The sequence below is a fragment of the Chiloscyllium plagiosum genome, chromosome 43, assembly GCF_004010195.1.
Source record: "Chiloscyllium plagiosum isolate BGI_BamShark_2017 chromosome 43, ASM401019v2, whole genome shotgun sequence".
In the NCBI taxonomy this organism is placed as follows: Eukaryota; Metazoa; Chordata; class Chondrichthyes; order Orectolobiformes; family Hemiscylliidae; genus Chiloscyllium; species Chiloscyllium plagiosum.
Genome location: NC_057752.1, coordinates 1,246,542 through 1,271,477, shown reverse-complemented (window position 1 = coordinate 1,271,477; position 24,936 = coordinate 1,246,542). Strand labels below are relative to the sequence as shown.

Below are 24,936 nucleotides of genomic sequence, written 5' to 3'. Positions count from 1 at the left end.
GAGACCAAGTTTTCAATCTGGAAACAGGCTCAGAGTTTGTGACCCTGAAATCTCCCCTCAACCCTCCACTTGCAAAGCCCCATCTTAGCAGAAGAGATGGGCAAGCAAATCAGCTATTTGCCATCCAGAGAAAGGAAAATTGCAGAACAATTGGCAGCGACTTCTCCCAATAGCAGCACTGTACATTGGGCTGATTTAGTTTGTGTACGTACAGAAAAGCTTGTTAGTTAATAGTGGGACATCCATATGCTTCTCTACACCTTTCATCTGGAATTGGAAAGCAGGCACAAGACAGAGGCCATCTTTACAACAACTTGCAGCAGAACAATGAATGAGTTTCTTCACATTCAGGACTAATTTCCAGTCTAAAAGGCTCAGGAATCTATTTCCAGATTTAACTAAAACAAGGTAACTCCACAGAGCTGGGGAGAATCACATCATGGAGATGGCGGTGGGAGGATGGTTTACAAAAGGTGGTATTGTCCCTACCTCTCAGCCAGGAGGCATACATTCCTGTCTCACCTAAACTAGAGGTGCGTCATACTATCCCTGAACAGACTGATTACAGGGCATTCGAGAGATCACATCTGGAGTAGTGCAAGTACAGTGACCAGTACTGTGCAGAAAGATGTTAATGGATTAGAAGCAGTTCAGAGAAGGTTTACTGAACTAATCTTCTCAAAATTCACTGAACTAATCCCTGCAACAAGTGGATTGCCTTGTGAGCAAAGGCTGGACAGGCTAGACCTGGTGTCCTGTGGAGTTGAGGGGAGTCAGAGATTGCTTAGTTGAAGCAGATAAAATCCTGAGGGGACTTGACTGGGTGGATATGGAAAAGGATCCTTTCTCTTGCAGGAGAATCTAGATCACCGTGGGCGGCACGGTGGCAGTGGGCGGCACGGTGGCACAGTGGTTAGCACTGCTGCCTCGCAGCGCCAGAGACCCGGGTTCAATTCCCGCCTCAGGCGACTGACTGTGTGGAGTTTGCACGTTCTTCCCGTGTCTGCGTGGGTTTCCTCCGGGAGCTCCGGTTTCCTCCCACAGTCACAAAGATGTGCAGGTTAGGTGAATTGGCCATGTTAAATTGTCCGTAATGTTAGGTAAGGGGTAAATGTAGGGGTATGGGTGGGTTGTGCTTCGGCGGGTCGGTGTGGACTTGTTGGGCCGAAGGGCCTGTTTCCACACTGTAAAGTAATCTAATCTAAAAAGGGTTACTTCTAATGTAAAGTAATCTAATCTAAAAAGGGTCATCGTTTAAAATGAAGGGCACCCATTTAAAACAAAGAGGAGGAAACATTTTCTCTCAGAGTAGAGAGTCTTTACAAATTCCCTTCAGAATATGTTTAAGGCAGAAAGAGATAGATTCTTGATGGCCAAGGGGATGAAAGATTATTGGGGGATATGCAGGAATGTGGCGATGAGGTTAAAATCAGATCTTATAGAATGGCGGAACAGGCTCAAAGGGCTGAGTGGCCTACTCTTATAGATATGAAGGATCTCAATCACAAATCAGAGAAACAATGCAAGGGCTAAGTTAGAGCAGAAATGGCTTGTACACCAGTCGTGAACAAATCAGTGCTTTAGGACACAGGACTGTGTCAAATCAGAGAAATTTCCCTTTGTCCACCAGCTCCTCACCAAAACCCATCAAAATAAATGGCTGCCCCTAAAACCATTCGGCATCAAGTGGTGATAATGGTAGAAAATAAAGACAAATAAAAACAGACATTGAGATGGCGCACAACTTAGAAAATGTTTATTTTGCCACATGAGAACACCAAAAAAATCTCTCTACACTTGAATATATGAGAAGCCATATTGAAAATAGCATGCGGTCACGTTTTACATGCTAAAGAGATTGTAAAAAGGAAAAGAAAAATACAAACTTCAAAATTCTACCAAGAGGTCTCCAATTCTCCATTATTGTACAGAGTTACAAAGTTAGAGCAGCTGTTGCAGACATAATCCATGGGAGAGGTTGATAAACCTCCAAAACTGCTTCCCCCCCCCCCCACCCACTCCTCCCCTTCCACCCCAACACTTCACGCTTGGTAAGTTCCACCCTTCATTCTGTTCGAGCCAAATATTCTGAACAAGATCATCACATTTATTTGTGAGGGAGGAGGTGGCAGCAAGAGTGAGCCCTTGCATCATGTACTCCCAAGTTCTAGAATTTTCCTGAAGTATTTGGAGGAAATGCAGCCTGAAGACTTGAGACGGCAACAGACCAAAAGTCAGATTCTTATCTTAGAGACAGTGATCTCCGGAAGGAAATCAGGCAGCCCCCTTCATTCTCACAAAGCTTTCAAGTCTCTACTGACAATCGCCACTGCAGCCCCCCCCCACCCCCTCCCCCTCCAACAGAGGTACCCATCAGCTCAAGGTAGGGGGAAGGAGGAGCACAGGAAGAAATAGTTAGTTATTTTCTGTTAAGATTGAACAGGCCATGTTTTGGAAGAGGTCCTACTGTGACACCAGGACATGCAAGATTGGGCACTTTGCAGTTAACCAGATGATACATCTCAGCACAGGCAAATCTTCAAAAGAGCTTAGAGTGCTACATGCTACAGCAACAACACAAGCAATTGACCCAAAAACACAGTCCAGGAGCTTGCACAGTGGAGTCTGATTAATACACATGTGCACACACAACACTATCGGAGGAATCTTACATATCCCTTTATGGTGCACTGTCTTCCACCAATGTAGTTAACAAATCTTACCAGGGCTCACAGTACAAAGCCAGAGGGGATATTCCTATCCTTACCCCGGATACTGGAGAAGTGAATGTGTGTGTAAATGCGCTGAAAGTTTTAAAAGGTTCAAGAAGCTTGCAAGCTGCACAGAGAGAAATAAACAAGGATTCCAAGAACAAAAAGGAATCAGAATCAGGTTTAAAACATGCATTTTCACAAGCACTTGAATGAGGCACCGAACAACCCTTTTGCAAGGGCAAGAATCTTTCCAAACAAAAAGACTCAAGTTTGCACCTTCACAATATTTTCGGAAGAAACGAGAATCTTGATTGACATAAAACCCCAATAGGATGGTGAGGGCACAAGCTGGTAGTTGGCACAGGCATGGGCCAATTTGAAATGCACAAGTATGTCACAATTACCTAGCTCCTTTAATAGATGAATAAAAACCAGTCAAAATTTTGACCAAAAAAAAAAAAGAGATTGCTTGAATTCCTTTGGCTGCTACCAAAGCTGAGGCAGAGGGACATTCTTGACCCCACACCTTAAATCAGTGGCAATGTTTTAAAATCTTTCACACTTTGCGCCTACAGTTCCCGCCATATATGGAGGTGTGGCGTGTGCTCACAAAAATAACAGTCAGCACTGAAGCCACTCAAAAGGACAACGCAAGTAGCTGGTTGCCTCAATTCAAAGACAGCATTTACCCACATGCTGTCAAATTCACCAACAAGGGAATAGGCCTCATCCAAAATCATGGCCTACACCAAATGACTACCCTACAGAAGTTGTTATTTTATATAAGAGCGAGAGTGCCAAATCTTTGTCGTCCTCTGAAAGGAGGAATGAAGGTGCCTGAAAGAAACCAGCAATGAGCTGTACTTGAGCTGCATTTGGCAAGTCAATACATTTACATTTTAGTATTTATACATTTAAAAACAAAAATCAAAAGCAGGATAGAAAAAAAAAGGTAGACATTTGTTTCCTTTTAAGGAAATAATTTTTCATTGCAATTAACATTCACAGTTGTGGCAAAAATACAGACAAAAATATATAATCAGACAAGAATTGGCCTTTAAAGATGGAGACTACATTACTTCATAGCCACTTCGGATGCCTTTCATCAGCACACAGGCAAAGATGATACCCAGGAGCTGGGGAAAAAAAAAAGAACACATTTTAAAAGACTACACAACAAAGAGGTACTTTATAAACAACAAAACAATGAACAGCTCATCATTCTCATTAGTAAGAGGGGGATCTCGGTACATACAAAATGGCCACCTCCTTTGCCTACAGTTGGGTATATTTTCCAGTCTCTGCCATCTTGCAAGGGTACTCAATGTACTTGAACCAAATTTCTGCCCACACCATTTCAATATTGACATTAGCCCGAAACAATGCCATCAGGAAAGGAAAAAAAGCACCACTTCACTTTTGAAGTATTAGCTGTGAAAGCACTAAGATAGCAGATCTTTTTAAAAAACAACTGAATTCTGTTCTGGGAATGGTTGCTTTGAGAGGCAATTTTCACTGGAGACCATTATAAAATTAACATTACTATTAGTATGATTATGAAATGCAAACTTTACTGTCCATTCAAGAATGGGCATCTTGCTGGGAAGAGAGCCGCCCAAGACCCTACACTGGCATTTACAATATCAACAACAGGAACAAGAGAATGCACAGAGAACAATTTTCCGAGCATCTTATCCACACTAAATTCCCCAAGTTGTCTAAACAATGGGATTTCCTCCTGTAAAGTACCGACAATTCTCAAAATCCAAAAAGGTCTGCACAACTATTACTTCTGTTTGGTCAGAGTTTGTTCTCCCATTCTTACGTCTTCTCAAAACTTTGAGCTCAACCATGAGGTAAGACTTTTACAAAATTTTAAAAACTCTCAACCCAAACAGGGGAAATTGACAAGTGAAATGCCAGCAGGATTGGGCTGTGCAAAAATTGTGGTCGTCACCACTACGGCTGGACAATGCTAATATAGAGATGCCACATGCTCATTTAATCATTTCACATCTTAGTAACTAGAAACATTTCTGGTGCGCCATTACCCCCCCTCTGGAGTACGTGGGAATGGAACCCGGGGCTCCTAGCTCAGAGGTGGGGACACTACCACTGTGCCACCAGAGCCCCTCACTTCATAACTCTATTGACAGGTCTATGCCCTCCTGAACTGGAGGCAGAGTTCGAGCTCCAACTTGGTTGCCACTTGCCAGAAAAGTAATGGCTGGGAAAAGAGTATTGTTAAAAATAAACTACCCACTCCAAACATGTACAAGTAGCTGTTCCCAGACACCCAGGTCATTGATCAAGCCATCCTGTATGCCCTCTGGAAATCAGCCAGTGGCAATTAATTCCAGGCCAGGATTGGATACTCAACAGCCACTCAGGCCTTCAGATCACTAGGCTCCTGGAAATTATAACAAGCAGCCATTTGGCCTTTAGTTAGCAGTCTTAGATCAAATTTCATCATGCTTTTTGTTTGCTTCTCCAAGCCTCCATCTCCCTCTATTGCAGACAGCTTTCTCGCATCTCTCCTCATGACTTTTGAGTTGATGACCCCCTTGGCTCTCCCAAAGGAGGTAGTCACTCCAAGCTTGCTGTATCAAAATGCTTTGTACAGTTTTAAAGAAACGTTGCAAATTTGTTTCATCTTAAGCCTCAATACCATTTTCTCTCTGCACAGGAGGTTCCCAACCCAAGGGGAAACCAAAAGATACTTGCCGCTTTAAAAAGGAAAACGGCCTAGCCTTAGGAACAACTCCAGTAGCTTCAAAAGAAGATTGAATTCTAGAGAAGGATTGGTTTAAATTATATCACAAAATGGATTACAGCACAAGAGCAAACAGGAAACGGGGGGGGGGGGGCGAGGAGATATTTGGGGATGTAAGGTTGGAGGTTAGAATCAGATCAATCATGATCTTATTGGATGGCAGAATAAGTTTGAAGGGCTGAGTGGTCTACTCATGTACATTCATATGCACCCTTTTGGAGGCTCTCACTTGGCTCGCTGGGAACACCTGCATTTCAACAAAGACAAAATGGAGCGCGCGCGCGCGAGAGAGAGAGAGAGAGAGAGAGAGAGCGCCCGCTGGCTGGCCTCACGCAAGTCAAAATGAAGCAGCTGACTGAAAATGGCTTATGTCACCTGTTAATTTTACTTCATGCCCACAGCACAACTATATAGAATTTACTTTTTTTTTTTTTACCTGGAATAAGGCAATGCCAAGAGCCACACCTGCAACAATCACAATATTGTTTTTGAGCCACGTGTTAATGACGTTAACACAACCCTGTGGAAAACAAGATTTGGGAGGGGGGGGCGGGGGGGGGTGAGGAGAAAGGGAGGAAGAGAGAGAAGGAGAAAAAAAAACCATGAAACAACAGCTTACTTAAAAGAGAGAGCAGGGAAATTACCAAGCTCACAGCAAGACTGCAGAACAAGTAACACCACAAGCTGAACCTGAATTGACTCATGGTACAAGGGCAATTTGGAAAAACGATTTCTTTCCCATCAAGACAAAATACCCCGTTCAAAGAGTCCCAATAGTAGTACTGCCCACAGTAGGAGTGCAACTCCACATGTTGCACTGTCTCTCTCCAGACAGATATTAAAACTTAGGCCAAGGGAGAGTCACAGCTCAATCTGAAGGCTATCCCACCACTAGCTCACACCAGATCTGGCTGAGCCTGCAATGACTGAACAGGAAGTTCTGGAACACAAACAGAGGGGAGGAAGTCCACCAAAAGGGTCTTCATCCTTCTCTACTTTGAGAACTTCAGGGTGTCGGTATTGCTGGCATCTCAAATGCCCATGCCCCAGTATCTCAGATGCAGTGGAGTGGCTCAGTATCAGAGCTGCCCTTTGACGTGAGGGAGGGGAAGAAAGAGAGGAGGAAAGGAAGAAGGTTTGTCTGCAAAAGGACAGCAGTTTCCCCTTTCTGAAGGGAAGGGCATTAGGTGAGACTAATATACTGGTGGGGAGATTTGCAAGAGCTGCGCAGGAGGATTTAAACTCGTAAGGGGGGCTGGGGCCCAGAGAGATAGTGAGGAAAGATCAGTCAGAGGCTGCTGCAGTTGAGAAAAAGGCCAGTCAAAACAGACACAGTCAGTCAGGAACAAAACAGAGAACGAGGTAGGAGCAATAGATTAAACTATACTTATTTCCAATGCAAGAGGCCTAACAGGGAAGGCAAATTACCTCAGAGCATGGTTAGTAACATAGGACCAGTATATCATAGCAATCAGAGACATGGTTAAAAGATGGACAGGACTGGCAGCTTAATGTTCCAGGCTTTAGAGGAGGGTGAGAGAGGAGGGGGAGTGACATTTGAGGGGGGATAACATTACAGCTGTACTTAGGGAGGATATTCCTGGAAGTACGCCCAGGGAAGTCATTTGGATGGAACTGAGAAATAAGAAAGGGATGATTACCTTATTGGGATTGTATTATTAAACCCCCGATAGTAACAAGAAATTGAGAAAAATTTGTAAGGAAATCTCAGTTATCTATAAGAATAATAGGGTGGTAATGGTAGGAGATTTTAAACTTTCCAAACACAGACTGGGACTGCCATTGTGTTAAGAGCTTGGATGGAGAGGAATTTGTTAAGTGTGTACAAGAAAATGTTCTGATTCAATACGTGGATGTACCTACTAGAGAAGGTGCAAAACTTGACCTACTCTTAGGAAATAAGGCAGAGCAGGTGACTGAGGTGTCAGTGGGGGAGCACTTTGGGGCCAGTAACCATAATTCTATTAGTTTTAAAATAGTGATGGAATAGGATACATTGGATCTACAAGTTAAAGTTCTAAATTGGAGGAAGGCCAATTTTGATGGTATTAGGCAAGAACTTTCAAAAAGCTGATTGGGGGCAGATAATCACAGGTGAAGGGATGCCTGAAAGTGGGAAGCTTTAAAAAAAAAAATGACAGAATGAGTTCAGAGACCATATGTTCCTGTTAGGATGAAGGGCAAGGCTAGTTAGTGTTGGGAATGCTGGATGACGAGAGAAATTGAGGTTCTGGTCAAGAAAAAGAAGGCATAAGTATAGAAAGCAGGGATCAAGTGAATCTGTAGAGGGGTATAAAGGCAATAAGAGTATATTTAAGTGCGAAATCAGGATTGCAAAAAGTGGACATGAGATAGCTTCAACACACAGGATTAAGGAGAATCCATAGGTTCCAGATACACCTCAATGCCCAAGTATTCACTCTGATCGGTCACCCAATTGGTTTCTTATTGTGACCGAAACTGAAGGGGGATCTTTGCCATTTTACAGCATGCATGTAGACATGCATATGAAAAAAATAAATGACCAGGTGGAAGCAAGGCATGTTCTGATGAAGATCCTCTTGCTGCCAAATTTGGTGCCATCAACTGTCAAGCTGCCGCATGGCAGCGATGGCAACAAACCAAGAGAGCAAGTTAGCCAGGTTTGTCCCAAAAGGCTGCCAAGCTGTGGCCAATCTCTGTCGAATAAGAAATTCAGAGCTGGGGCACTTGCATCCTCCTCCATATGCCTCCCACTCCCAGCAGGCACTGACTTGAAAGATTAAGAGTCACAAACTAGTACTCACCTCTTCATAAACCTTGTTCGGAGTAGGAGTTTTCCCACAGTTTTGAGTCTCATTTTTACAACAGGAATCTGGGACGGTGTTGTTCAATATTGTAAGCCAATCTCTGTAGGAGGTACTTCCACAGCAACGAAACTGAAAAAGAACAAAATTTCAAGTGAGGAGCTGGGCATTGGGCTACAGAGGTATAACCATGGATGTGTACAAATTCAAATGCACCAATCTGGGGCAAGCAGAGTTTCTGGAGGGCTGCCAAGTGGTCAGTGCAATTTGAAGTAATGTCGCTGAGCTCACTGCATCGCATCGCAAAGTCCCAGTCCAGTAATAAAGTGCAGGTTTGATTTCCCTTGCAGTCCCCTTCAAAATCATTCAAAAATGAGTGAACTCCTACTTTTCGGCATCACAAGAGTTGCCGTTTCTGCAGGAAATCAGCAAAGAAAGGGACTGCTGAAAAGCAAACTTTGCTAAACATGGAGAAAACGAGATAGCAGTTTCACTGGAGTCCCAATAGGGAATATCCCCACTGGATTTGCTCACTCAATTGCTTCTTTGCTCAATTCAAAGAACAGTGCAAGAAAACCTCTGGAATGGCTGTTGAGTTTATAAATTGAGGAATAATTTAAAAAAAAGGTGGCTGGTTTGGGGGTGGGGAGAGAACATGAAGAAATCTGCCCAAAAAGTACATTCATGGTACACTTGCTTTTCATTTCCCCAACCCCCAAAAAAAGCTTCACTATTGGCTCCTCCATTTTTAATGGAATTTAAACTCAAAAAAGGATCAAGAGTTTCAAGCTCACCTGCTTCTGCAACTCGTCAATGTTAACAGCATTTCCTGTTTTGTTGTAATTTGCCATAGTATCGTTAAACGATTTCTCAAAGACCTCACGGATCTGTTGGTGAAGGAAAATAAGTTGCTAATAAAATCAAAAGCCTTAAAATTACAGAAGAGGCGCACACACAGAACTTCAGAATGTGAAAAAAGCGACACCAGCCAACCACTGCAACAAATTACAAAACTCAGCTGAAAATCTTTCACAAGGCAGCTTGTGTTCACAACATTCAAAAGTAGAAGCTACTTTGACTAGGAGGTTACGCAGACAAATCAAAACCCATGACTGTTTAGATTCTCTTAACTTGCATTATCCAGTTGGAGGGAGGGAGGCAAGTTTGAACGAAAACTCACTCAAGTAGGAACACGTACAAGGCAGTTCCAACCCAGAGTCTTGATCTATGTAGGTAGGGCAAGGAGGAAGTTCCCAAATCCATTCCATCTGGAATGGGGATTGAACACTACTATTTGATCTAGATTGCCCATCTAGCTAACTGAACTTCACCACACAAAAAAAAGGAGTCCAAGTTACTGTGACAACACACATTTATCTGCATGTTGTATTCCAGAACTATGGATGGTGACAATAAAAGGCACCAATTTTTTTTTTCAATTACATAGCTAAATAAGAATTTCTCTCACTGCTACTGCCTGTCATAGCAGTGTGTCAGAAGGATTTACAACTGATTTGGCCATCACATCCTGGAATGAGATTTGAACTCTTAAGCTTTAGACTCCATGACAGGGATGCTACCCAATACTGCAAGTGGTAACAAGGAGTAGAAAAATGGAAGAGGTCAATTATATCAGCTCCCGTTTGTTTTCAATCTCACCCCCTCCTCCAACCCAAAACTACAAACAAACAATTAATAAGTTCAACATTAACTTTTTAGCGTAAGTGGGCTTGTTAGTGTCCAGATCGCAAGAGGAATTTCAAACATTGCTGTCTTCATCAAAAAAAGGAGGCAACAAGATGGAATTCAAGCTAACTGGACACAGTAATACACAAACATGCATTTCTCATGCAGTCAGTTTTAATAAAAAAAGCAATTGTGAAACCGGACAATAGAAGAATGGCCCTCTGAGGAAAGGCTGATCAGTCTTGGTCATTCCGTCAAAACCTTGAGTTGGCCAATGCACCCTCGTGATAATTTGGCAATGTCTGATTAAGTCGTGCTCAATTACTTCAAAAAAAGTCAAAAGTGTCTTTGGAGCAGAATCATCTTGGGGAAGCACTTACAAAACTTGAAGAAAATCCATTCACCCGCACAGAGCATCAAGGGAGATGGATGGCACACAATCTGGCTTCGCACTCAAAAAGAACAGCTCCACTTCAAAAAGAACCATCCATGCACTTTGGAAGGGATGGGCCAACGCTTTACTCACCTGATCCTTGAAGATGTAACCAGCAATGGCAGCAGCAATTTCTACAATGAAAATCAGGATCAGCAGAACTGCAAACTAAAACAGAAAAGAGTGAGCTAGCTTCACCAGCAAAACACTTTTGAAATTGGCTCCTTAAATTAAATGCTAAATTTCTAAAATTGTGGGGAGACAAAGGATTGCCATTACATTAGATAGACTGCACAGAAGGAACATTGTAGTCAGAGACAACTAAGTCAGTTGTGATTCACTATTGGTCTATGCCCTCTTCCTCACCTCCAACCCAACTAATAATTACACCAAAAAGAAAAAATTCTTTTATCACATCCAAGAAACAATACTTTTCATTCTAGAAAGTTGGTCAAAAACACAATTGGGTCAAAAGTCAAAATTGAAAGCCTCTTCAAATGCTCAGAATCCCGGATGGCAGAGGGCCAGAAGGATAGCACTTCCAGACCACTAAAGCTGGTCACCAAGTTACCGCTCACCACTGGACAGTCTCCTGACTAGTCACTAGCCTTTGCATTTCATGCCTGCTCTACTCAACCATCCTTCCTTATTCTTCTCAGTTTGGGTGGGGGCAGGCAGGGAAGGCAGGGGGTTGGAATATAGGGTTTAAAATGATACCGTATCATATTGCGAGTCATAATGAGACCACCATTTATGACATCACATCTGTACAGGTCTTGCAACAAAAAAAAAAAAGGAAAAAAAGAAAGCCCTACATGTTCACATATCAGGCTTTGGTTGAAGTGTTGCATTAGTGTTGCTAGTTTCTCATGTTTGTGATGGTCATTGCCTGAGTCAAGAGAAAATCTAACCACCGTGCCTGGGACATTCATGGTCATTACCCATTGCCAAATCCTACCACTATTGGCCAGAAACTCAACAGGACTTGCCACAAACAGTGGCAACTAGAGCAGGTCAGAGGTTAGAAATACCACAGGGAGTGACTCATCTCGACTCCCTAAAGCCTGCCCATCATTGACAAGGCACAAGTCAGGAGTGTGATGGAATACTCCCCACTTGCCGGACACCAAATCCACAAGATAAAACTACAGCAGCTAGCCAAATTTCCTCAGACAGCACCTGCCAAACCTGTTGACATCTACACTCTCGAAGGGCAAGGGCAGCAGATAGACGGGAACACCACTGCCTGAAAAAGGAAGGCCCCTCCAAGCCACTCACCATCCAGACTTAAAAGCTTGTTGCAGTTTCAGGACTTTTAACCTTGTGAAAGTGAAGGAACTCCTTCCCCGACAGCACAGAGTGCTGTCTGCAGCAAACAGACTATAGCAGTTCAAAGCAACAACTTGCCACACCTTCCCAAAAAATTAAATGGGTAATAAATTTTGGCCTTATTAGTGACATTTGCAGTCCACATGCAAATGTTTAAAAACAAAAACACACGAACCAGAACTTAATGAAATCCTCTTCCACTCGTAGATTAACATTGCAAAATGCTCAAATCGGATATCAGGACAGTAACTGGTTACCAGGATAAATTGCTCACATGTACAGGAATGCATTCCTTCCACTTCTAACACTCCTCTTAAGAGCTAGATACAAACCTAAAGAGAAGTGAAGAATACAGGGGTCCTAAAGAAGGGTTACACCAAAAATGTTGACCTCTCCACCTCCTGATGCTGCCTGGCTTGCTGTGTTCTTCCAGCCTCCTGCCTGACTACTTTGGATTCCAGCATCTGCAGTTTTTTGTCGTCTTTAATCTGCATGGGGTGGCAGTGCTAACATGGAAGCTCACAAACCAGTCTTTCCAAATGCTGGCAGAGAAATGTGGAAACTTCCAAGTGAGTTTAATTTAGATAAATGCAAGGCGTTCCATTTTGGTAGGGCAAATCAGGGCAGGACTTATACACATAGGTAAGGTCTTGGGAAGTGTTGCTGAACAAAGAGACCTTGGAGTGCAGGTTCATAGCTCCTTGAAAGCAGAGTCACAGACAGATAGGATTGTGAAGGCAGCACTTGGTATGCTTTCCTTTATTGGTCAGAGCATTGAGCACAGGCGTTGGGAAGTCATATTGCAGCTGTACAGGAAATTGGTTAGGTCATTTTTGGAATACTGCACACAATTCTAGTCTCCTTCCTATCGGAAAGATGTTGTGAAACTTGAAAGGGTTCAGAAAAGATTTATAAGGATATTGCCAGGGTTGGAGGATTGGAGCTATAGGGGGAGGCTGAACAGGCTGGGGCTGTTTTCTCTGGAGCGTAGGCAGTAGGGTAAATGGACAAGGTAGTTTTGGGGCGGCAGGGCATTGGAACACTAGATGGCATAGACTTATAGCAAGAGTGAAAAAAATTTTAAAAAAGGCATCTAAGGGGCAACTTTTTCAAGCAAAGGTATGGACTGAGCTGCCAGAGGAGGCTGATTCAATGACAACATTTAAAAAGCATCTGGATGGGTATATGAATAGGAAGGGTTGAGAGAGATATGGGCCAAATGGGACTAGATTTATTTAGGACATCCAGTCGCCATGGACGAGTTGAACCAAAGGCTCTGTTTCTGTGCTGTACAACTCTAATGATCACAATCCAACTAACCAGTGTCTAGCAGTTACTGCAAATCCCATACATTAAAAACATCAAATATGTTAAAAACAGAAAGCTGCAAACGTACTAATCTGCACCATATTGTGGCTTTTGGATCGTTAGGACCAAAAAAAAGTAATGCAAAAACAGAAACTGCTAGAAAAGCTCAGCAGGTCTGGTAGCATCCGTGGAAAGAAATCAGTGTTGAGTGACCGTTCCTCAGAAGGGATGTTCTTGATTAGAAAGCCCTCCAGGTCAGCGAATAGCCGACTACATTTGGAATTTCAGTTGATGGGGATGGTTTAAGCAGTGCAGAAGAACCACTTACCGTAGTCACCATGCAGTAGTTCTCCTTCCAGGCACCACAGCAGCCGAAGAAGGCAACAAAGTTGATAACCACCCCAACGATGATGATGACAATAGGAGCTCCGGAAGCAGTGACACTGGTGATGTGCAGGGTGCCATTCAATTTGGTCTGCACCAGAATACCAATCACAATAAGTGCAATGCCAGAGACCTGGAACAAAGGAGAGAAAAACCAAGAGGAACAATTAATACCTGGGTGGAGGAACACAAAAAAAGGATTGTAACACATCTGAACTCTTGCTCCTTCAAGAATTCAAAGCAATCAAAATGCTTCTTATCTCTCTTGCAGCAGTGCGCAGACTGAAGGAGAACTACCATGCTATGCAATACATAAAAGGAAGTCATTTTCACCTTCCTTCTCTCCCCAGCCCCAAAACCAGGCAGCAGTTTGACCTCGACTTGACTCATGGTCCCCACTTCTGCCACCCTTGGAAACAAAGATACCAGTCACTGCCACTCTTTCTCACCTACGTCTCGCTGACCAAACCTTTAAACTGCTGGCAGCGCTTAGTCCTTGAAGAGTTTAACGCAGAGGCGAATAAATTCATCTTTGGGCCACCATTGCATGTCAGGCAGCATCCAAGGAGCAGGAGGGTTCACACTCAGGCATAAGCCCTTCATCCAGAAGGTGGAGGGGGAAGGGAGCCAGAAAACAGCCCCCACTTCAAGCAACAAAATAAAAAAAAACCCACCAGACTCTTTGAAATCAAGAGCTCAAAACAGTAGAAAGAGCAAGGAAATTCCCCCACTACCAGTGACACAAGTAGTCAAAAAAAAAAGCCACACAAAAAAGGCAGGGCTTTCCAATTCTCTCTCTCAGAAAGCAATGAATCACAAAATATCGCTTCACACATGAGTCTGAGTCACTGCTACATGTCTATTGCACCACGAATTGGCACATGCAGTATAACAGATAAATGTGAGCTTAGGCACTTTGGGAGCAAAAACAGGAAGACTGATCATTGTCTGAAAGGTGATAGATTGGGAAAGGAGGAGGTGCAATGAGACCTGGGTGTCCTTAGACAATCTCTGAAAGTAAGCATTCAGATACAGCAGGCAGTGAAGGTAAATGGTGTTGGCCTTCATAGTGGGAGGATTCATGAACAGGAGCAGGGACGTCTTGTGGAATTATACAGGGTCTTGGTCAGACTCCACCTGGAGTATTGAGCATTTTTGGTCTCCTTTCCTGGGAAGGTGTTATTCTGGATATGGAGAGAGTGCAGTGAAAGCTTAAATCAGACCGAGTCCTGGGTTAAAAATCTTATCAAGGGTTCGATCCAAGGGTCTGGGGACAAAGCAGGAACAGGGGACTGAATTGGATGATCAGCCATGATCAAATTGAATGGTGAAGCAACTTAAAAGGGCTGAAAGGCCTACTCCTACGTTCTAAACATATCTCTTGATTCTTTAGTTGTTTTACAAAGAAGAGGAGAAAGGATAGCAACCGAACCAGGTCTAACTCCATCAGCTCCTCATGCCTGCATATACAGGCAGGCATTACTAGGTGATGGGAGATCAGGCATTATGTGTTGCTGCTCTCCCCACCTCCCAACCTCAAAAATCTACAAGTCCAACTACTGCTCTGGTTTGAATTGGCCAACAACAGGCAAAGCAACCAGAGAGCTGCTAACAACACACTGACTGATTGGAGACTCTCTTTTGCTCAATGTGGCCCTTACTGCTGATAGTTCATGGGGGAGGTACAACTGCTCAGCAGTTTCAGTACAACTCAGTCCAAATGATAACACATGCTAACAGAATTTCTTTAAAATTGGAAGAGGTAAAAAGCAACTTGGGCAGGGAGCAGAATATGCCACTGGCTTTCAATGTAAACCGATCAGAGGTATCATAGTGGATTCAACTCCTCAGAGTTGTTACAGGGCAGAATGACGCCACTCAGCCCATCATGCAGTCACCTAGTGCTAACCTCCTGCCTTTTCCCCCATATCCCTGCACTCAATTACAATCCAATTCACCATTCAAAGCTCCTCTTGAATGCCTCCATCCCATTTCCAGACAGTGCAATGCATTCTAGACCTGAACTACTTGATGTTCTGCACATAAAAACACCAATGGGTGGCTCAGTAGTTAGCACTGCTGCCGCATAGCGCCAGGGACCTGGGGTCGATTTTGCTCTCTGGCAACTGTCTGTGTGTAGTTTGCACATTCTCAGAGTGGGTTTCCTCTGGGTGCCCCAGTTTCCTCCTAGAGTCCAAAGATGTGCAGGTTAAGTGGATTGACTGTGGGAAATGCAGCGTAACAGGGATAAGGTAAGGGAATGGGTCTGGGTGGGATGCTCTTCAGAGGGTCACAGTGTGGACCTGATGGGCCAAATGGGCTGCTTCCACACTATGAGCAAAAAAAAAAGCTCTTCTCATATCACCCTTACTTCATTACCACCCACCCTTCTCCCCTCCCCACCGCCCCGCCCCACCACTGAAATTAGAGCAGACGCAATCTTGGCTGGTATGCCCTTCATCCCCATTTTCCTACCTTCTCTCCACATCCCTTTAACCCATTACCAATTAAACATCTGTTTAATTCCTCAAAATTTACTCACTGTCCCAGCATCCACCACACTTTGGGGTAGCGAATTCCACAGATTCACAACCCCTTGCGAGTAGTAGTTTCTCCTCAACTGTCTTAAATTTACTATTCCTTATCCTAAGACTAATAACCTCTCATCCTAGAACGCCCCACAAGAGGAAGCATCTACTGCACATCCATTTTATCCATAATCAGCTTGAATCCCTCCATTTGATCTCCCCTCATTCTTTTAAATTCCAGAGAGTATAGGCCTAAACTGTTCAATCTCTCTTCATTTGACCCCCCACAATCGCTGGGTTTGGGTGGGTGGGTGGAAGAAATGAGAAAAGGAGAATTGAAGAAACTTCCTTCTACCTAGTTTACTGCAGAGGCCTTGGATCCAGTTTCTGTATTTGCAGACCACATTAGGACAGTTACAAAAGGCAGGGGGAAAGAGAAAACATTCTGCAGCATCTAACAGCTGTGCTTGGGATCCAGGGGGAACACAGCATCTCATCTCTGGCATCTGATAGAAAGAACATGTCCCTGTCAGCACAGGAGACAGCCACTTGGCTAGTGACAGGGCAGCCTTTTGACAGTTTAGGATACTTAACCGTGACGTGTGCATTCATTCATTCAGCAGGGAGGCACTACATCTGAAAGAAACTGACTCAATAAACATTGCTACTCATGCACAGCAGAACGAAAAATGGTTGAGACACCACACTTTGCAGCACAGTGGTAGTATCAACGACTCTGTGCCAGGAGTCCCAGATCCATGTACCATACCTCTGCACAGACTGAAGAAGCATTTTGTTAGCAAACCACATTAACAGGGTCAGGAGAAAAAGGATTAAAATGCACAACGCTTCAGATCAGAGCGCACGTGCACACAGAAAGCCATGTCCAAAATTCTTTAATGTGCAGGCGCTGGTGTTGGACTGAAGTGGACAAAAATCAGAAGTCACACGACAACAAGTTATTAGTCCAACAGGTTTATTTGAAATCGCAAGCTTTTGGAGTGCTGCTCCTTCATCAGCTTCACCTGACAAGGGAAGTTTCAACAACAGTCCTAAGCACAATGGAAGCGTGTCAATGCTGTGAACAGAACTAAAGATGCAAAGACAGGAGGTGACTTCATTTAAAAACAGGGACAGGAAGGCAGTTTTCTTAAAAAGGGAAAAAAAAAATCACTGTATTCCTTTTCAGACCGCCACACTGGGGGATGAGAGTTTTCCCCAGAGTGCAGTAGAGCTCTCACCTGAGAGAAAGACTTAAGAATGTCGCAGCAGAGGAGGCTGTTCAGCCCATTGGGCCCATACCAGGTGACAAGTCACCCCCCAGTCTAGTCACTTAACTCAGACTTTGATATTTGGAGTGTGCATCTTAAAGGGTTCCTTCCTACATGGCCCTTTTAGGGCAGGGACATGTAGATCCCAATAGACCAGTGTGAAAACTGTCCCCCACTGGGGGGGGGGGGGAAAGAGTGGGGGTTGGTGGTGTCCAGAACTAGAGGACATAGGTTTTATGTGAGAGGGGAAAGATTTAAAAAAACAAGGTCCAAAGGGGCAATCTTTTCACACAGAGGGTGGTACGTGTGTGGAATGAGCTGCCAGAGGAAGTGGTGGAGGCTGGTACAATTACAGCATTTAAAAGGCATCTGGATAGGTATGTGAATAGGAAGGGTTTAGAGGGATATGGGCCCAGTGCTGGCAGGTGTGACTAGATTGGGTTAGGATATCTGGTTGACATGGACAAGTTGGGCTAAAGGGTCTGTTTCTATGCTGTACAACTGACTAATAGGCAATTAAGAGTTCTCTCAATACTATGGGGCAAAATATTATTCTTCCTGCAAAACGTGAGCCAATGAAGATCAACATTGAAATTATGTTCTGGTAAAGATCTATTGAGTATTAACAGTTTAATGGCTCTCCTATATCAGTGCCCTTCCCCCAGGTCCTTATGTATGTCTAGCTCCCATTGGTCTCCTAACATCTTGCAGTATTCCAGAGAGTGTGGAAGTGCCAGTGAATGGGCAACCACACAGTGTTACAGGTGGAAGAGGGAGAGCATACTTATCTGGTGGATAGTAAATAATTCATTACAAGAAAGCAAAAAAAAAAGCAACAAGTCTCAGTCATTCCTCCCACCACATGACACTTGCAGGAGGGGAAGGATCAAAATCAAATGAAGGCAAAACCGAAATGGTGGGTATGAGGCAATCCTGCTGGCAGCTTACTAAATCCTCATGGGCAGAGTGAAAGGAGGTTCGAGAGAGGTTAAATAGCAAAGTCGGAATTTTAATAGAGCCTGAAAGTCAGCTGCTCCCCTCCTGTCCGAACACAGCCACATGAATTGCTGGAATGTTTACATTCTGTTGAGAAAGTTTCTACTGTGATATTTGCGAGAAGGATGCTTTCAACAATCCTGTTCTTATGTGGAAGCAAAGGACAATTTGGCTGACACAGAACAACTGATGAATCTCAAAAATGGCTTATGATATGGTTGATTGCATGGTCGACTTAGTAGCAATATCTAATGTGACTTAGCAATTAAGTGGGCGGCACGGTGGCACAGTGGTTAGCACTGCTGCCTCACAGCTCCGGTTTCCTCCCACAGTCCAAAGATGTGCAGGTCAGGTGAATTGGCCATGCTAAATTGTCCGTAGTGTTAGGCAAGGGGTAAATGTAGGGGTATGGGTGGGTTGCGCTTCGGCGGGGCGGTGTGGACTTGTTGGGCCGAAGGGCCTGTTTCCACACTGTAAGTAATCTAATCTAATCCAAGTCTACGAGGCATGACTTGTCTGTCCCCTTCAAGTCAAAGCTAATTCTCCCAAATTTCCCCACCCATTGACCAGATTAGTGGCGCTTAACCCTGGTCTTAAAATAGGCAACATTGCATGGTTAATTTAATCTTAAAAAGAATCAGTAAAAATCTTCTGAATCAGACAATCTGAAGGCATTACTAACACACAAGTCCCAACAGTTACTTGGGTTTCTGATGACCAGAACAAAGCCCACACTCATCCCAGTTCAATGATTCAACACCACATGGCAGTACCTGGCAGTTCCAACAAACAGGCTTGGAGTACAATGTTTTTGAATGGATTCATGGGAAGAGGCTTTTATTCAAAATAGATTGGGAGGGTTTAACCAAATTAACCCTCAGGAAAAAGGAACAGACAGAAGAATTTCAGTTGTTTCTAGGGAGTGTACAAGAAAGGTCATGCATTACAAGTCACTATTGAAGTAAGGTCAATGACAACATTTGAAGAGATGTAAAATAATGAGCCATCAGCAGAATGATGGATGAGCTCAGTGTCATATGATTACAGAGAGAGACAAAATAAATTCTCTAGCAAGGGAAAGATTTGTTGAGCACGGGGGCCTGAGAAGAGCACTCATTCCTACTCTCAAACAAAAAATGCACAGTACAGACAGTGTAATGCCAATCCATACTTGTGCACTTCAGCAATGCAAGAATCAATAGGTAATCGACTGATGGAGATTGGAGAAAAACTCTTAAGGAGTACAGTCAACAGGTCTCATCTCAGTATTCATCTGCCTTGCTTCCGTAGACTTTAACCAACCACCCCTCTTCTCTCCCCCCCCCAACAAACCAAACGGGCAAACATCATTTGTATATTGGTATCCATTTGGATACAGAACTGGCTCAAAGGTAGTAGACAGAGGGTGGTGGTGGAGGGTTGTTTTTCAGACTGGAGGCCTGTGACCAGTGGTGTGCCACAAGGATCAGTGCTGGGTCCACTACTCCATCATTTATATAAATGATTTAGATGTGAGCATAAGAGGTACAGTTAGTAAGTTTGCAGATGACACCAAAATTGGAGGTGTAGTGGACAGTGAAGAAGGTTACCTCAGATTACAACGGGATCTTGACCAGATGGGCCAATGGGCTGAGGAGTGGCAGATGGAGTTTAATTTAGATAAGTGCGAGGGGCTGCATTTTGGGAAAGCAAATCTTGGCAGGACTTACACACCTTAATCAGAAAGATGTTGCGAAACTTGAAAGGGTTCAGAAAAGATCTACAAGGATGTTGGCCAGGGTTGGAGGATGAGCTATAGGGAGAGGTTGAATAGGCTGGGGCTGTTTTCCCTGGAGCATCAGAGGCTGAGGGGGTGACCTTATAGAGGTTTACAAAATCATGAGGGGCATGGATAGGATAAATAGACTTTTCCCTGGGGTGGGCGAGTTCAGAACTAGAAGGTATAGGTTTAGGGTGAGAGGGGAAAATATAAAAGAGACTTAAGGGGCAACTTCTTCATACAGAGGGTGGTGCGTGTATGGAATGAGCTGCCAGAGGATATGGTGGAGGCTGGTACAATTATAACATTTAAGAGGCATCTGGATGGGTATATGGTTTGGAGGGATATGGGCTAGGTGCTGACAAATGGGGTGAGATTGGGCTGAGATATCTGGTTGGCATGGACGAGTTGGACCAAAGGGTCTGTTTCTGTGCTGTACATCTCTATGATTCTATCAGCCCCCCCTGCCTTAATGGGAACAAATTTGAGCTCCCTTAATACGGTGGGAGAAAACGTTAGTCTGCCTGCTAAAAAGTCCCAATGAAGTAGCATGGTGGCTAGCACTGCTGCCTCCCAGCAGTAGGGACCTGGGTTGGATTCCATCCTTGACTAACCATGTGGAGTTTGCACATACTACCTGTGTCTGCACAGGTTTCCTCCAGATACTCTGGTTTCCTCCCACAGTCCAAAAGACATGCATGTTAGGGTGGATTGGCCGTGCTCAATTGCCCATAGTGTGTTAGCCATGGTAAATGCAGGGTTCTAGGAATAGGGTAGGGGTTGCGTCAGGGTGGGATGCTCTTCAGAGGGTCAGTGGGTCAAATGGCCTGCTTCCATACTGTAGGGACTCTATGAAGAATGGTTTGGGGGTAGGGACGGAGTTCCAGATTTAATAATAGCAAAAAAAATAGACCAGACCAACATAGAAATTATATTCTGATGAAGATTTATGTTAACAGTTTAATGACTCTCCTAAATTGGTGCCCTTCCCCCAGGTCCTTGTTATGTCTATCTTCCATTGGTCTCCTAACATCCTACAGTATCCCACAAAGTGGAAACGCCACTGAATGGGCAGCTACAAGTGGAAATGAGAGAGCGTACTTATCTGACAGATTAAATAATTCATTACAAGAAAGCAAAAAGCACATCAAGTCTCATTAATTCCTTCACCACCCCAGCCCCAAACGATACTTGGGGTTGGTCTGGTTTTGAATGTCTGTTAAAACTCAGGCTGGAGGCAGCAACAATGGAAAAAGCACATGCTGTTTACAAAAAGTAATTCTAACCTTGACAAGACATACGGCTGGTAATAGGCACACAGCTTTTAAACTGGTAATCAACAGCAGCATGCAGGATTGAAATTAATCACCGTACCCCCATTTCATGGCTTGCAGGGCAGACTAAGATGGTGATAGGATTGGTTTCTGACCCACATTTTTGGATTGGGAAGACCAATGCTGCCCTCAGGATTCAGTGATATGCTAAGAAGCCATTCAGCCCCCGCCTGCCCAGTCTGTCCCATTTCCCCCAAACTCTATTGATTGCAGGGAGAGATTTGAATTCCATCGTCTGTTCGGGTAGCAGATTCCAGGCCTTGACTCACTGACACCCTCATCTTGCCTCTCACTGGGTTACTAACTCCCTTCAATCTGTGAACTCTCACCTTGTTTGGGTGACAGCTTTACCATAAAAAGGAAGGCAGCTTCCAATGTAAAAGAAAATGTGACAGTATGGGTGCTCAGGTAAACTAGTGGGGAGGGATTAACTGCCTCTAGTGTAGTTTTCTTTCAAATGGGACAGAATTAAAACAAATAGGCCTGTAAAGAGTAGACTGATACAAACCAGCAGTTGCAAATCCAGTGAAAAGGGACATCCATTGGTCTGAGTGAGGAATGCACTGCAATGAATTTCCATGGGTACTCTCCCCATTACCTGGACAATGCCCAGTTTCCACATGGATCAAGGAGTGGCAGATGGAATTTAATTTAGATCAATGTGAGGTGCTGCATTTTGGAAAGGCAAATCAGAGCAGGACTTCCACGATTGGTGTTAAGGTCCTGGGAGGTGCTGCTGAACAGAGACCTGAGTGCAGGTTCATAGTTCCTTGAAAGTAGAGCTGCAGGTAGATAGGATCGTGAAGAAAGCACACTGGCCTTTATTGTTCAGTCCACAAGTATAGCAAATCAGTAGGTCATGTTGTGGCTGTACAGGACATTGGTTAGGCTGCTTTTGAAATGCTGCATTCATTTCTGGTCTCGCTGCTATAGGAAAGACATTATGAAACTTGAAAGGGTTCAGAAAAGACTTACAAGGATGTTGCCAGGGTTGGAGGATCTGAGCTACAGGGAGAGGCTGAACAGGCTGGGGCTGTTTTCCCTGGAGCGTCGGAGGCTGAGGGGTGACCTTATAGAGGATTACAAAATTATGAGGGTCACAAAATTGAGGGTCATAGATGGGGTGACTAGACAAAGTCTTTTCTCAGAGGTAGGGGAGTCCAGAACTAGAGGGGCATTTGTTTACAAGGTGAGGAGATTATATTTAAAAAGGGACCAAAGGGACAACTTTTTCAAACAGAGGGCATTAGGTGTATGGAATGAGTTACCAGGGGAAGTGGAGAAGGCTGGTATAATTACAGCATTTAAAAGACATCTGGATGGGTACATGAATAGGAAGGGTTGAGGGGGGATATGGGCCAAATGGGACAAGATTAGGTTAGGATATATGGTCAGCATTGACGAGTTGGGCCAAGGGTCTTTTTCTGTGCTGTACAACTAGAGTCTGGTTGTTCTACAGGGTGGGTGCAGTTCAGAAATACTAGAAAGTATGGTGATCCACAACTTTAGAGAAGTTACAAATTTTGAGGGGGGGGGAAATTGGGTGGACATTGGCAGGGATTGGTCAAATGAACCTTGCCTATGATCAGAGGGAAAGGTGAGCTGTATCCATTGGAGTGAAGTATAAGAGGTGGTCTGAAACTCAAAGATCCTGAAGAGATGGGAAAGAGAATGCTGAAAAGCTGCTTCTCCAGGGAGAGCGCTGAACTAGGGGACAGTTTAAAACAAGAGGTCTCCCAGTTTATTACAAAGAGGAGGAGAAATTTATTTCTCAATGTATTTCAAAATACTTCCCAGAGAGAGTATGTGATGGAGGCTGTTTTATTCAGTACTTTCATGACAGGCGTATAGATTTTTGACCAACAAGGTTTAAAAAGCGAGACAGGGAAGAATGTGGAGTTAGGATTCGCATTCCAAGTCAGCCATGATCTTCTCAAGTGGCAGTACAGAGAAAGAGCACATTTTAGACTTTCTAATCAAAAAAGAAAGGAGGTGGTGAAGTCAGGAAGGCTATAAAGCAGGCTCGTTCAGGTTCGGAGGGATTGGTACAGATATGTAGTGCTTTAAAAGCTTGTAAATTAAAGGCAAACAAACAAACCACAACAGTGTAGCAACAGCAGTTATCAGCTTGGTCATTCCCTCCCTTCCTCACGGGATGGGAAAGCAATTGTATTGTCACAGAAGTTACGATTAACTTGCTCAGCGGAGATTGCCGATCGACACCACAGGGAGCTTTGGTAAAATGCTCAATTCAATATCTAGTTTTAGGAGGAGAGGTAGAGGGTTCATTATAATGGCTGAAACAGATTTCTTGACTCTCCAAAGAGTCTGGCAACAGAACCGGTCTCCACAGTCAATAGATGGGAGGCTGGAAACGCACAGGTCAGACAGCCATTAAGCAGGCCCTGACAAAGGGTTTTGGCCCTAAATGTTGACTTTCCAGCTCCTCGAAGGCTGTTTGACTTGCTATTGACTACAACTTCCAGCATCTGCAGTCCTTACTGGTCTCCCAGTCTCCACACAGCCAGGTGTGGAGCCACAAGAACCACTGGCCCAATGGTGGTCAGAGCAGGCCGCTTTGCTGCCTAGCCCACCCCCACTTCACTGCTTTCCCCCCCCCTCCCCCCAACACTTTGGTCAAGGATGGGCATGCTGCTGGGGCAAAGTGGGTGAATAGGTGAAAGGAAGAACACCTAGTCTGCAAGCAAGGCACCAGGGTTATTAAAATAAAACACTGTACACAGCACCTGCCACAGTGTTACAGCGAGATCAGGAGTAAATGGCTGAAGCCAAAGCTGTGGATATATATCCTGTAAAACCCCGAATTCACCGAGTGGGTTACCACCAAATTCAACTGGAGGGAGAGAAAAGTGTTTGGTGTGTAAAAAAAAAAACAAAAACCCATTGCTCAAGAGTGGCCCCGTGATTTCTTTTCTTCCACATATCACAAATCGATGCATCCTCCACATGCAAACAGATGGGAAATTGGAATTAGATTAGATTCCCCACAGTATGGAAACATGCCACTCAGCCCAACAAGTCCACACTAATCCTCTGAAGAGTAACCCACCCAGACCCTTTTCACCCACCCTATACTTACCTCCAACTAACACACCTAACACTACAGGCAATTTAGTATGGATAACTCACCTGACCTGCACATCTTTAGATTGTGGGAGGAAACCAGAGCACCTGGAGGAAACCCACGCAGACACGGAGAACATGCTCCACACAGACAGTTGCCCAAGGGTATAATCAAACCAAGGTCCCTAGTGCTGAGGCAGCAGTGCTAACCACTGAGCCACCGTGCCGTCCTATTAACTGGATCTCAGAGCTGCCCACAAGAGTGAGACAGAGCAAGCAAAGTCTCTTTCGTTCATGATTATGGCTGATCAGATTAACTCTTTCCAAACCTATCCTCAATAGCCTTTCAACCCTTTGCTCAAGGTGCAAGCCACTTATAACTTAGAACAATGGCTACGCTTCTGGGACAAGAGTTCCACAGACTCATGACCCAGAAAAACTTTCATTGGTCACTTGTTTAAAACCATTGCTCAAGGAGTAAACAGCCTCTGCACATCCTGCCCTATCAAGGCCCAGCAGCTACAAACCCA

At 44.1% G+C, this 24,936-nt stretch overlaps 1 protein-coding gene across 2 annotated transcripts in view; it reads right to left on the bottom strand.

Annotated features, from left to right (window-relative positions):
- Window positions 1–1,734: 1,734 nt before the first annotated feature.
- The window catches only part of cd63 (CD63 molecule), a 46,816-nt gene continuing 23,614 nt past the window's right edge, over window positions 1,735–24,936 (bottom strand). For both annotated transcript variants that reach the window (XM_043681786.1, XM_043681787.1), the window contains 6 exons: window positions 13,379–13,567; window positions 10,507–10,581; window positions 9,089–9,181; window positions 8,295–8,426; window positions 5,924–6,007; window positions 1,735–3,850 (listed from right to left, as the gene is read on the bottom strand). In XM_043681786.1, the coding sequence (XP_043537721.1) occupies window positions 3,785–3,850; window positions 5,924–6,007; window positions 8,295–8,426; window positions 9,089–9,181; window positions 10,507–10,581; window positions 13,379–13,567 (639 nt within the window). In that variant the 3' untranslated portion in view covers window positions 1,735–3,784. The remainder of the gene's footprint in view (window positions 3,851–5,923; window positions 6,008–8,294; window positions 8,427–9,088; window positions 9,182–10,506; window positions 10,582–13,378; window positions 13,568–24,936) is intronic.